This window comes from Drosophila nasuta, chromosome 3 (assembly GCF_023558535.2).
Source record: "Drosophila nasuta strain 15112-1781.00 chromosome 3, ASM2355853v1, whole genome shotgun sequence".
In the NCBI taxonomy this organism is placed as follows: domain Eukaryota; kingdom Metazoa; phylum Arthropoda; class Insecta; order Diptera; family Drosophilidae; genus Drosophila; species Drosophila nasuta.
In genome coordinates, this window is record NC_083457.1 from 26,482,423 (window position 1) to 26,496,927 (window position 14,505).

At 37.0% G+C, this 14,505-nt stretch overlaps 1 protein-coding gene across 23 annotated transcripts in view; it reads right to left on the minus strand.

Annotated features, from left to right (window-relative positions):
* The window catches only part of LOC132793008 (transient receptor potential cation channel trpm), a 60,067-nt gene that overhangs the window by 4,897 nt on the left and 40,665 nt on the right, over positions 1-14,505 (minus strand). For 8 of the 23 annotated variants that reach the window (XM_060802578.1, XM_060802577.1, XM_060802580.1 and 5 more), the window contains 17 exons: positions 13,040-13,232; positions 12,768-12,957; positions 12,390-12,601; positions 12,173-12,325; positions 11,802-11,876; positions 10,095-10,151; positions 9,459-9,497; positions 8,513-8,665; positions 8,156-8,313; positions 7,582-7,772; positions 6,468-6,613; positions 3,295-3,394; positions 3,086-3,207; positions 2,884-3,007; positions 2,303-2,535; positions 1,108-1,428; positions 611-992 (listed from right to left, as the gene is read on the minus strand). In XM_060802578.1, the coding sequence (XP_060658561.1) occupies positions 611-992; positions 1,108-1,428; positions 2,303-2,535; positions 2,884-3,007; positions 3,086-3,207; positions 3,295-3,394; positions 6,468-6,613; positions 7,582-7,772; positions 8,156-8,313; positions 8,513-8,665; positions 9,459-9,497; positions 10,095-10,151; positions 11,802-11,876; positions 12,173-12,325; positions 12,390-12,601; positions 12,768-12,957; positions 13,040-13,232 (2,849 nt within the window). Of the gene's footprint in view, positions 1-610; positions 993-1,107; positions 1,429-2,302; positions 2,536-2,839; positions 3,008-3,085; positions 3,208-3,294; positions 3,395-6,467; positions 6,614-7,581; positions 7,773-8,155; positions 8,314-8,512; positions 8,666-9,458; positions 9,498-10,094; positions 10,152-11,110; positions 11,174-11,801; positions 11,877-12,172; positions 12,326-12,389; positions 12,602-12,767; positions 12,958-13,039; positions 13,233-14,505 lie in introns of those variants that run through there. The other 15 variants (XM_060802583.1, XM_060802584.1, XM_060802585.1 and 12 more) reach the window with 10 other exon arrangements.

Below are 14,505 nucleotides of genomic sequence, written 5' to 3' on the forward strand. Positions count from 1 at the left end.
TATACCGTACCTTACGGAAAAAATAGACCAGATTGCTAACATATTATATATAATTAAGAACATAAAAAAATATTAAAACAAAACAAAATTATATTAAAAAAGTATTTCTTGAATAACTTTTCAATATTCAATTTTCAATTTCAATATTGATTTCAAACAAAAATATGTAGTTCTTATCACTAATAGACTCTGAGTTCTTTTTGTTTATATGTAGATACAAAAATTCAGGCAGACAGACGAATATACATATATGGTATCGGATCAAGGACATATATACTTTAAGCGGTCTTAAATAGCTGATTTTTCTTATTAGGAACATTATCTGTAGACAGTGGGTATAAAAATACGTATAACAATTGTGGCTACACGTGATTATAAAGAGTAAAACAAACTTGAAACATAACATACTATGAATATCGAAAGTATTGTAATACAATTTAAACATATAGCTCTTATAGACGGACATGGCTAAAGCACTATGACAGTTGATGCCTTCTTCCTATTACGCTGCACTTCAATGGGAACAGGGTATTAAATGACACCGAAACAAAAACAAAAGAAAAACGAAACGAAACAAAATGAAACGATAGAAACAGGTGAGGCAAATTACCCTCAAATGTCATATCGGGCGCCGCATCATCGGAATTGTCGCCACCAACGAGCGTCTGATCGTCATCGTTGCCCATCGGTGTGAGCGTGTCCTTGCTCTCGGTGCTGGCTCCCGTATCCTGGCGCACAGTCACATATGGCGTCCGCTTCACTGTCTCACAGGTCGAAGGCCGCTGTGACAGTGGCAAATAGATGTCCGAATCGGGCTCGGATTGCATTGAGGCCTTGCGCACCACCTGCTCGTTGAGGGCCTCCCGTGACTTGACCACTTCGTCGGGCTCTTCGGGCAGCGGCACAACCTCAAAGTGTGTGCCCTCATCCAAGATGTACGCATCCGGCCGCACTTCGGTTAGCGAGCGATTGAAACGCCGTCGATTGTTAACCTATCAAAGAAGAGAACAGAGAGCAACAGCATCCACACACACACAAACAGTTTTGTGGTAAGAGCAACAGGCTAAAGGCAAAAGTAAAACGCAAAAACAAACTGAGGCAACGCACCTGCAGCGAATTTAAAGTAAGTGTTGCACTCAGTCCCAGTCCCGCAGCAATGCTGCTGCTGCCAACACCGCCACCACCACCACCTCCTCCTCCGCCTCCACCGCCACTGCCTGGACCAGGAACACCGCCAATGACGCCACCCTCGGTGTCGGTCATTGAAATGGTGCGCATGCGATGCATTTCACCTGGAATGTTCATCACGGAGCCGCGCAAATCGTCGGTGCCAGCGGTGTGGGTGGACATGAAGCGATGTATGACGCCCAGATGCGACAGTATCTGCTCGGCAGACTCCTCCATTTTGCGCAAACGGAATTCAATGTTCTGCAAACAGAAAGCAAACCATAGCCCCATATGATATCGAATGAAAATTGCAATAAGAATTCAAATACTCCTAGTCCCCTTTTCTCCCCTCCCCATCACTTTGAGTGTGGCCACAGCATACGAATGAGCTCGTGTCCAGCTGCTCGACATTTTGTGAACATTTCCAATTTAACTACTGCTCGCCTGATGCACGATGCCTGTTTGTCTGTCTCTGCTGTCAATACGAGTAAAAATCCAAATTAATGTGCCAAAGACTCATTCAGCAAGCACAGAAAAAAAGAAAACCTACATAAGAAAACAAGTAAGAAGGCTGCACACTTTTGTGTTCGACTGTGAAATACTCGATTCACATTTTTAGAGTATACAATGATTTCTTCGATTTTAGTTCTTTGCTCTAATGTTTAGTAATTACTCTTAGGTAACATAATTATGAATTTGTGTACTATAAAAGTTGATCATATTAATATGTAAATACCTTTTATCACTACAAGTTTTTTACATTAAGTTCCTTACTTTATTTTGCTGCAATTTCTGTTTAAGACAAGTCAGACAGACTTGTGTGTTCAACTTGGAGATATCTGATATTCATTTTTAGAGAATTTTATTATTTGTCATATCATAAATATAGATACATATAAAGTATTTAAAACAAATCGAACAGTTCTTTATAGTTCTTTATAGATTTAAAATTTAACATTCCAACTGCAATATACATTTGCCCTTTCGACTAACCTGTAATACCCTTCTACCCCATCTCGTACATAGCAGGTATAAAAATTGGCATATTTGCATAACAACTAAAATTTGGGCATCGAATTGAATGCGTAGATGAGTGTTTTGTGTGTGAGTGTATGTGTGAACGTATGCTACGCACCTGCACAGTTGCTGTTTGGATATTCTCCTTTTGATTGATGTCCTCGATTTTCTGTGACATGGTCTCGACACGCTCCGTTGTGTTCTTGACACGCTCATCGGTTGACTGATTCAATATGATTTCCTGCTCATGGAAAAAGCCCTCAACGCACTCCTCCTCAAAGTCATACAGACGCTCCAGATCGTCCTTCTCGAGAAATAGCTTGAGACCATTGTCCCGTTGCACCTCCAATCCTATATAGACAAACAGGACAGCGACACATGTCAATTGATAAGTAAAAGCACAAAAAAGAACATACAGAAAAAATAATCAAGAGAGCAGAATCACAATAGAAATTGAAATATAACATGTATATAATAATTTGGTTGATAATTCAATAATCAAAGTTGCATATCAATTCGATTCGATTCGATTTCGGTTCGATTGTTAATCGGAGATGACAAAGTCAGTTGTAGAGATGGCAGCAGAGGAAAGAGAATACAAAGAATTGTACATTATTGCTGTTCGATTGGGAGATGGGAGCGTTGCTCGATTGATTCACTCACAGGGAACAAAGCTAAACTTGCTCATGCCGGGCTCACCTTTCGCTTTTCGTACACAATACTTGAGCAAGGAATAGAAATGGCAAAAAGCGATGAACGGTGGCGGCAGCACGGGTTTCTGTTGGTATTCCATGACCACTGTAAAGCGCTGAAACATCCACACCTGCAATCAGAAAGCAAATCGAAAATGTATTGAGTTTCCGCATTAAGTGGACATTAAGTATACGCAGCGTAAACGTACCTGATGAGACACCGAGTTGACTTCGTTGAATATATTATTGAAGACGGCAATCAGCAGATTGATTAGCAGTATATTGGCAATTAAAAGGTACATGGACATCGTTATCGGCGTTACCCAGTGGCCTGTGGATTTTTTATATTAAAAAACACACACACACTAAGTGTATAAGTAAATGCCGGATGAGTGTGTGTGTTGCGTGTTTAACTCACCGGTGACACAGGCCGGTTGACGTGGATCCTCGCCACAGGGTGGATCGATATCATCGGCAAACACCTCGCCGTACAACATAAAGTAGGGTTGATAGGTGACCTGTGAAACGATAAATTAAAAACAGGCATCATTAAACGGCAGCTGCTGCTGGGGCAACACACACAAAAATGGCCAAGCTTAATTCAATTTGGGCCTTAACCATCGGCTACCGACTGGGTCAACATTTATGCAAGTTTTACACAGAGAATTTGCTGGGGGATTCTGTCAAGCGTGTGAATGTGTGGGTGTGACGGTGTGTGTGTTAAAGCGGATGTGGATGAACATTGAGTAGTTTTTTCTTCTTTTTTTTCATTAGCAATTTGCCAAGCTTAACTGCGGGAGAACTAGTTTAAGGAGTTCTGATTAATTCAAATTAATTAATAAAGAATTCAACTGCGTTCAATAAAAACAGCAGGTAGTTGATTGCAAATATTCATCAAAAGAAATTTAATCAAGGAAAACATATTTAAGCGATGTTATACTTTAATAATAATAAAATCGGATTTTATTTTTATTTATTTTTGTTTGTGAGCTAACGCTTTTCAAATCAAATATGCATCAGGATATTACTTGGAAGGAAGCACAGTTTATTTGAGCAAACAACATTTGCATATTGCGAAATTTATGTAGAAAGCAAAATGCAGCGAAAATATGCTTCAGCCCCCGGTTGAGTTGTGTTTAGGCTACGATGATGATGATGAGACACAAAGCTCTGTTAGTATCTCAACTGGTGCAGCAGAAACAGCTGCATAGAACAGCTGCAGGACATGCGCATGAGACGGGAACGGGGACAGAGTCGGGGTCCTTGTGTCCACATAAAGAGCTGCAAGGCATTGTGTAAAACAGCGAAAGCATTTCGCATGCAAAACAATAAATGAAATACACACTGCATTATTCAGAAAAGGCCTCAAATTAGAATGTAAAACGAAGAAAGGCGAAAAAGGGGATAGAAACAGAGACAGTTAATGTAGGAGTGAATGAATGAAAGATATAAGAAATGTTTACACATGTAAAACACGAATTATAATATATTGAAAACTGAGTACACACATTTACTTATCAGATGCAAGTTCTATAATTTTCTAAATGAATTAATTCAACACATGCCTCATGCATAAATTTTTCAAGTATGTAATTATTTACAGTCGAAAGCGTTTATCAAATTATTAATCATAAAAGAATTTTTGTTTTTTCCAATTCCCGATACGTTTTCTTTAAGTTATGTCTCCCAAGAGTATTGTCGTTAATTTAATGCGATTAGAAACACTTTCGATTGTACATATGCTTAATATACGAGTGCAAAATAAGTGTGAGCTTATGATATAAAATAATAAGTATAGTACATATTTATTTATGCTCCGAGCAGAAACAACAATAGCACAATATCAATCACTTTTTGGGGGGAGAGGGGCAACAACAGTCAAAGGCTCAACGCAGCATAAAGTGAAAATTGGGAGCAGAAATCAGAGAGAGAGAGAGTCACAAAGACACAAAAGGGTGGAGGGAAGAGAAAGAGACAGAGAAAGAGAGAGAGAGATATATATATAGTAGGGACAAATCGCAGCGGGTCAAAAACACGGATGTTGTACATTCTAAAACAAAGAAGGTAAGAAATCGATATGAAACCAATTAAGACAAAAAGGAGAAAAGAAAACTGAAGAAAGAATATTTTTGTAGGCACAACAATAACTATAGACATCTATAGCCATATATATATATATATAGTAAGTATATATCCATTTAGTACGAGCATCATATGATAGTATTCTAAGTATATTTCGGACAGCGGGCTCAATTCAATTTCTACACATTTCTTCTCTAGATAGCAAACCAATTTTTGTTGTACATTTGTCAGATTTCCGCCTAAGAAATTGTGAAGTTCTGGACTATCGGCTCTATGTTCTGTTGTTGTTGTTGTATCTGTTGTGGCAGATGTAGATGTAGTTGGAGTTGTTGTTGTTATCGATGGCATCATAACGTCAGGGGCCATCGTTGTTGTTGTTGATGATGCTGATGTTGTTGTTGTTGTTGTTGTTGGGCTTGTTGTCCCTGTTGCTGCGGCTGCGGCTGCTGCGGCGGCGGCGGCTGCTGCTGCTGATGCGGCATAGCTACGATGATGGCCAGCAAAAGAGCCGGGTCCAAAGCCAGCGACACGTGTATTGTGTGAACGACTATTATGGCCGAGAGCCCCTTGAAATCCGGGCGCTACAATTGAGCCAGCAATAACCTGCCATTTTGAGCGTATTCATTCAAGGGATTGCGAATGCGAATGCGATTGAGATTGCGAAATGCGAATGCAAGAAATTTATGATTGCATGGATTTGTAAATACATTGTGAGCAAAGAGTGAATAGAGTTGTTGTTGTGAGAGAAAGTCAAGAGTGAATAATGGTGAATTGGAAGCATTATGTGTGAGTGTGTGTGTGTGAATAGTGCGATTTCATATGGTGTTGCGATCGAGCGAGTATAAAAACGGCATTTTTAGAGTTTCCGTATTCAGTCAGATGTGTTCAAAAGATTTTGAACATATAAGGAAAGAAAGAAGAATACAATACAAAGATAAAAATGGGAAAGAGTCGTTAGTCCAATCAATAATCGAGAATGCTTGAGCAATGAAAACTACTTATCAGAATATGAAATATATGAAAAACATAAACATAAAACCGAGTTCTACTTAGTTACGATTATATAGATAGCATATATATATATTGTTTATTTGATTTAGTACTACTTGGAAATTGAGTTAAAAAACATTTTCTTGCTATTTAAGTAAATGCATGTACTCCGTTTTAGTAATTTTCTTTTCTTCAACAATACACAAGTCAAGCTGCAAATGGAAATTGTCAGTGTACATAGAGCTTATACATATATACGAATATACATATGTAAATATTTGAAACACACACATACATACATACACACTCGCTCACACAGACTAACAAAGTGAGCAGCTTAACTGGAGATTTATTTTTATTTACAAGAATTTCTTTTTTCGTTTTTGTTTTCCATAATTAATTACAAGAGTGTTTGCTCAGACAGCAGCAGCTCATTTAGCTCACAAATACACAAACACATTCACACCCAGACATACAAATATAAGTACATGTAGTATATGTATATTTTCTTTGACCTACCTCTCTGATTAGACGCCAGGTGGGCTCATTGTTGGGATAGAGAATGGCCTGACGACTGACACCGAAACTCATGAGCACCACAGCCAACAAGACTACGAAATATATCATATTCTTGACCATTTTGCCCATCATGGTAACCAATGGACCTATGCGGCAAATAGAAAGCGCGAGTTATTCAGCTTATATATACACAAAGAAAAAAGTACACAAAAAATCAAGGTTCATTTAAGCCTAGATTTGAACTATTTATTCTGTTTAAAATTGTTAAATTAACCGGATTATCACAATCATACGTATTTTTGATTAAATTTTTTAATTAATCCTGATTGAGAATTCAAATGACTATATATACCTAAAATACTAAATTTAATACTAAAATAAATACTAAATTTATTATTTTTACTACTAAACCAATACTAAATTTAGTATTTATAATATAACATAATACTGAATTTAGTATTTACATTTAGTATTTTAATACAAATTTAGTATTATTACTAGTAAAGAAAATATTTTAATTAGTATTTTCACCACTAAAATAAATACTATATCTAGTATTTTAGGTTTTAAACTTTTAATTTACGCACTGAGTATATCGAAACATTCTTTAGATGGGCTGAGAATCTAAGTTTAAATAGTGCACATAGGACGTACTAAATAAGAAACTACAACTGAATGCAATGAATGCAAATGAAATGAATTTATTACTTCTGATTTTGAATTCAAATGGCAATATATAGGTAAAATACTAGATTGAGAAATACTAAATCTAGTATTTTTTCACTTTTAATTTATGCATCGGAGGCCTCGTTCATAGCTCAGTTAGTAGAGCTATCACAAGACATTCTTTAAGAGGTCTCAGGGCATGGGTTTATATCCTGCGCGATTCTATAATAAAATACCACTAAATAAGATAATATTACAATAGCGTATGTATATTTAGTATATCCATTCAGTATTCAAAAAACAAAAATGTTTTTTGGTTTTACAAATATTTAAATTTTCAACCCATAAGCATGTTTTTCATTTATTAACACCACTTTTGGCATAATTCGTCATATTTATTGCATATTTTTTGTGTGTATATATAATAGTTAGCTAGACTGGCACTTACCCAAATATTTGTTGACTCCGAGAATGTTTAATATGCGCAAATACCAATAGATGCTGTCCACGCAGTAAATAACGCGACCAATGTCCATGGTGGCGGGTCGAAAGCGAAATGCGAGGCCGATGAGAAAGAGTATTATGGCAGCACCATCGCATGGATTCCACATGTTCCATGCCCACACCGAGAATTTATGCCTGCAATAACAACAACAATAACAACAACAAGAGCAACGACAAGCAGCAGAAGCCAAGTAGCAACCGCAACAGAATCGCATTAATGAATGTTGAATGTTGAACGCGTTGCGTCGAGATGGCGTAGAAATCGAAAGCCGTAAATCAAGAGCGAACAAACTGAGGGCCTAGCCTCTGGTTCTGGCCCTCGAGAAGCGCATTAAAAACGAAGCCAAGTAATCAAAATGCACAGGGGCATAAAGTATGCCCAGATCTTGTACTCGCTTGTGCCTCATTTATAATCATTAAATTGAATGCAATTAAACCGAAAAACGAACAAAAACGAAACACAAACGAATGAGTGAAAAGTTCACGCTGAACTTGTTTTTTTTTTTGGAGTTACTTACGTAATGGCCACCGGCTCGGAGGATACAATCTCACGCACCTTCTCAAACCCGAGCGTGGTAATGTATGCTATGGAATACCATTCTTGCCACCTCGGCATCGGTCCCATTTTCACCAGCACCGTGAACGAGAACATTATCAAAAAGAACATGTACGCAATCTAGGATACAAAAAAACAAGGTGTCAGGCGAGAAAAACAACATGAAATAATTAAATACAGCGAACAGCGAAAAACACTAAACACTTATCCGTTAGTCAATGCCACACAGGCTGTCTGTCAACGGAAATTAAAACACTGGCTGCTAATTTCCGCTAGCTAATAATTAAAAAAAAGAAAACGTATACGAAAATGCGCTTACCGAATCAGCCCAGAACTTGGTAATGGGCGCCGTGTAGAACTCGTAAAACTTCTTCTTTAAACGCAGCGGTTGATGCTGCTTGATCTCGTTCGTGTATTCCGACAGATGAAAGAATTCTCGAAACTGTGACGGATCCGAGTCAGTCAACGAAACCTGTGTATGTGTGTGAGTTTGTGTGTGTGCCCACGCGGACAAGAAATTGAAATTGCATTAAAATTGCTTTCGTCAAATGGCAGCAGCAAATGTTTTGCAGCTGGTGAAATGCAGGTGAATTAGTACGAGTAGTATGAATATTGAATATTGAGTTGAATTCAATTATATCGTAAGCATTCAAAGTGCAAAAACGACTAGCGAAAAAAAAAATGAAAACTATTTGAAAATGGTGCATTTGGCAAATATTACGTATACGCCGCATCTAACCTACATAAATACAATCGTATATACATATTTATCGATGTATGTAAGTGAGGTAAATTGATGCTATTTTAATTGCGTGTGCACTGCATTGGAAAGTGGTTGAGTTCTAATTAATTGACTGCCAATTAGTTTAAAGCCTCTCAATAAGCAAGTGAAACATGCAGAAAAACGTAGCAATCAAAAATTTGTATTTTTTGTTGGTGGTTTTTATGGTGGCATTTTGCATAAACATCTGTAATTAACTATGAATACTACAATACTTATGCTTATGCTAGGCTGCAATAACTGTACAACAAAATTCAAGTAATACTATTTTATATTTTAGTTGATATATGGAAAGCATCAAAAGCAAATCTAACCCAACTCATATCGATATCGATTGAAACTAGACAGCTAGATAGACAAATTTGTATTTGTATTAGCATATTTACATATCGAATTGAAATAAATAATGTAGAGGTGAAAATATGAAATACTAGAAACGAAAATTTCTAAATGAAATAAACTATAAACTTGGGGTTCAACTAACTTTGGAGGGTGCTTCTTCCGCTCCAGCAGTGAGATTAACCTGCAAAATTGATACGATACGAGTACGAGTAACATACTTTTTTTTTGGTATTGGTTTTGTCTATGTGAAGTAGTATATTTTGATAACTGAGCGAGTAAATTGAGAGTGTGTGTATTTAAAAATAATATTTAACATGTGAGAGGTAAGAGAGTAAGTAAATGGAACGAAAATTTATTGATCATATGTTTTGTCATATGTTTTCTTTTTACAGCAGCACTTTTCACTCAGCTAAAAACCGGGGGAAACGGGAGCAGGACTACGGGACGTATGCGTAACGTATGCGCACACACATATCTAAATATATGCATGTGATCGCAACTGCTAAAAATCGTTTTATTTATAATTGTGCTAGACAATACATTTGTAATTTATTTATAATTGTTTTTTTTTTTGTTTTAATTGGCTGCCACACACAAATGAAAAGTATTATGAAAAGTTTACCAATATATGTAGATAAAGAAATTTGTAGCGCATTCAATTCAAAGTTCTCAATGAAATGAAGTGTAATACTTGTACTAGTATATGTTCGTGTGTGTGTTGTTGTCTGAGTCTGAGAGAGTGTTGTTTCGATTTGTATGTAGTTGTGAATCTACTCACTTTTCCATTTTCGTGTACTTTTGTATCGCGCACTGAATAAGTATCCGCCAATAGAGCCTGCAACAGGTTGAGGGGGGGCACATAGATCGCATTTTAAATAAATAACAATTCACGTTTACGTATTTATGCTTTGCTTTTTCTTATTCTTGTTGTGTGTGTTTATAAGTTTATTACTCGCTAAATGAAGTCTATAAAAATGCGTGTGAATAAACTTAAGAATTGTTTCGATGAATGTTTGCAAATCTATTTACACACACACACACACGCGCGCACACAAAAGACACACACTTAATGCATTAAATAACTATATGCTTTATCAATTTTTACACATGCATTTCACAACAATTCGTGTTTATAGTGTAGTAGATACAATATTACAACACAAAACTGCAACGAAAAGTAGAACTCAAAAACAAAAAAAAAGGGAGGAGAGAAGAGAAATCCATTCAGCTAGTTCAATGGATGTTAATTTGATTTTCTGATTAAAGGATTTTCAACGGCTGTCATAGAATTCAATTTAGCATATATGAGTATGTGTATATAACTATGTGAATGTGTGGGAGTGAGTTTAAAGGCCTCTCTGTGTGTAAGTGAAAAACAATATTTGCGCAAATGCAGAGATTTCCTCTTCAGAGCTGGCAGCACAACACAAGCAAACAGTTTGATAGACCCTCAAGTAGGAGTCTAGAGAGGGAAGATGGGATTGAGGAGAGTATATACATTGCTCTGTGTGTGTGTGTATGTGAGGGTGCCTGTGTGCCCATTAAGATTATTACTTAATTGAACTTTAAATGAAGCCTTAAGCCTTGGGACACTGACTGCCATTAATATTATGATTATTAAATAGCTAATGGTCATTCGCACTTAATATGGAACTTAAAACAAAAAGTTGAACTGAATATGTGTGTGTGTGTGTTGTGCATTGAAAGCAGTTGAGATTGAATCCATATGTTCAAGTGGATGTGTGGTTGAAGTGTTTTGGCATTTGCTCTATGTGGAAGTAGTTGAAGACTTACATCTGTTGAGTTCCTAACACTGTGAAAAGATGGTGAGCTCTTTTCAACTTGTATTAATTTGCTCTTTGACGCGATTCATTTTGCATCGTATATAGAATACAGAGAATGAGACAAGAGAACGCAAAGAGAGAGAGAGAGAGAAAGTAGAAAGAGGCAGAGAAGACGGGGACTGTGTATGTTAGATCAAAAGTAAAACTAAACCAACTGCAATATCTATTTAATTAATTAAACATTAAATCGAGTGTGCGTGTGTTGGTGTGTGTGTGTGTGGGTGTGTGCGTGTTGCCTCGCCTGACTTGACCAAAAATAACTGACCAATTGACGGATTGCCAAGAAAAATCAATAAAAATCAACTAAATACACAATACCTTACAAATGTGATGCCATAAATTAAAGTAATGTCGTTACACATAATTAGATTGGTACATAAAAACGGAGATATATAAGTAGAGTAGAGTAGATCGAAGGAGGGAATAGGAAACAGAGATAACAGAAACGAAACCGACAGACAAAACAGACTGTGGAAAGCACATCAAGTAACATATGCGAATAAGTATAGTAAGTATATAAACGAATACATAGATAGATAGATAGGTACACATATGTTATGTTTCGAGTAATGTTGATTTCATATTATTTTGTTTTGTTTTGTTTTTGTTTCTTTGTATCTGTTGACATTTTTTTTTACTACCTTGTCGCGATTATTACTGCCCGCGCCCATCCTATATCTCAAGGAAATGGATCTTTTGGCTTTTAAAAGGGCATTCTAAAACAAATATAGAGTGGGTAGTAGTTTTTTTTTTTGGTAGGGCATATTGTTAGGTATGAATAGCAAATATATATATATATATAGTAGCAGTAGTAGTAGTAAGTATGAGTAATGCTCTGTATATATAATAATTATATTTTTAGCTTAGCTGAAATATTTATCGTAATTACAAATAAAATTTATAAACAAAACACTTGGTTAGAAATTAGCAATAAAATAAAAAATCAATTTAAAGAAAATTTCGGATACACTTAAGGATAAAATTGCAATCAATTGACAATTGTGGAACTTACCTCCGCATCGGGCTGCGAACGATCTGAATCGTCATTGTCGAGATTTTGATTCTCCAAATGCTCCTCCTCCGTCTGGGGCATCTGTTGCAGCTCCTCCTTCGACTTGAAGTCCAATTGCCTGATGTATAACGGCATGATTAGCCCCAAAATTACCTGTCAGGTGGCAACACAAAAACAGTTTAATCAATCAGCAGGAGAGAAGCTTCACAAAACGCACCTTGAAATTAGTATTCTTGCGTGTTCGCAGTCCGCCCATCCAGAGATCTGCCAGAATGACCTGACTGCAGGGATGGGCGAGTAGAGCACGATGGTTGGCTGCCACGGCGAGGGAGAGACAGCTTTGATTGGACCACGAGTGCAGTTCGCAGGTGAGCAAACGTTGTGCCTTCTCTGCGTCCTGTCGATAGCTAAAGTCCAACAGTTTGTTGCCTGCCACAACACATAACCAAAACGACAACCGCAAAAACGACAACCCAAAAGGCAATTAGTTAACCGCAAAAGGTCAGCAGAAGAAGAACTCATTAATTGGAGAAGCGAATGACGAACGAAATTGTAGTGCCATCAGCCAAATTAAATTGCATCACACTCCACTCACCTTTGCTCTCAAACTCTTTTGCATAGGAACGCAACTCCTCATAGATTTCGGTGTCCAAATCATCCTCGGCCGCCTCGTGAGCCATCGCTTTGTACAGCTTGCAGGCAACCAGCGATTTGGCCAACGCCTCCTCGCCATGTGTCCACATCAGCAGCGCCATTTGCTGACGCTTTGTTAGCACTGCCCAGATCTATAACAAGTGGTAAGAGTGAGCTTACTTGGAATTGGCCAGAAAATCGTGCGCGATTTATTACAACAAAAATCTCACTCACCAGCAGCTCGTTGAATGGAAACTCGAAGAGAGCCATTTCGGTGGTGAATGGCAGAAGTCCTGTGACCAGGCTAAGCGAATTGGCACCCGCATAGCGTTGATATTGATATGTCGAGGACTTGCGACAAGCATTTGCATAGCTGTTCATCACCTTCGCATAGATTGGACGAAATTTGCGGCGCGTGTAATAGGATCTGCAATGCGTAACGAGAATGTTGAATAAAACGACTGTCTAACTGTCGGATTCACTGACTGACTGACTGACTGGTTTATTATGCCGCCACAAAGTAAAGCAATTTTATTACTCCCAAAAAAAAAATTTGCATTTAGGCAAATCAAATAATCATAAGATGGCTAGCAGAGAAATGCGTCTGCTTTTCGCTGTTTTTATTTCGTATACCCGCTACCCATAGAGTAGAAGTGTATTATAAGTTTGTACCGCCAGGAAACTATAAAATATATATAGTCTTGATCATCGTCAACAGCTGGGACGATATAGTCATGTCCGTTTGTCTGCCTGACGGTATGAACACCTAGATTTCAAAGACTATAATAGATAGATATAATTTTTCAGCTTGTAAAGTTGTATCTTGTAAAGTTTGTTTCAAACATATCGAATATCAATTTTAATCTGAAACTAGAGTTTAACTAAGTAATTATGATTCAGTGATAAAGTATTTATGATTCCTGAAAATTTTATTGCGATCAGATTTGAATTGTATATTTTGAATTTAGCAAAATATCTATATACGAAGTATAGGCTTCGGTATATTTTAGTTTTGGGGTATATTTGTAGAATATCGTTTTATTACAAATGGGAAGCGGGTATCTCACAGTCGAGGTATATTTTAGTTTTGGGGTATATTTGTAGAATATGGTTTTATTGCAAATGGGAAGCGGGTATCTCACAGTCGAGCACACTTGCTTACTTGTTTTTTATTTTCATTTAAATTTTGGTTCTTTATTTATTTGCTAAGCTTTTTCGCGCAGCATTTATTCGTGCTCTTTTGCTTCTGTCGTTTATCATATTTTCTGTTTGTTGTGCTCTCTAGCAGGCCGAAGCGGCTTAAGTGATTTTCATCCAGTGTTTGTGAATATTTTTGTTGCTTCGTCACTAGCGAAATATCCAACAGCTGTTTGAAAGGAATTTAAAAGTGTTTGCTATCTATCGTTTTCAATTTGCAAATTGCAGCAGTCCAATTAATAGACTATTTTATGACCTGAAATTTATTTATTATGTCTGCAAACGGATATTTTATTTTACTCAAGTCAAATAAATCGTTTTGCTTTTAAGCAGATGTTGTTGTTGTTGTTGCTTGTGTTTAACGAGAGCGCAATTAAATGGAGCTTTTCAAGGGGAAAAGGAAAGAATAAAAACAAAAGAATGGAACAATTGCCGTAAATAATTTATGACACATAAACGTGCGACAATTGAGTTGGCCCGTTGGCAAATCAATTCAAATTTTA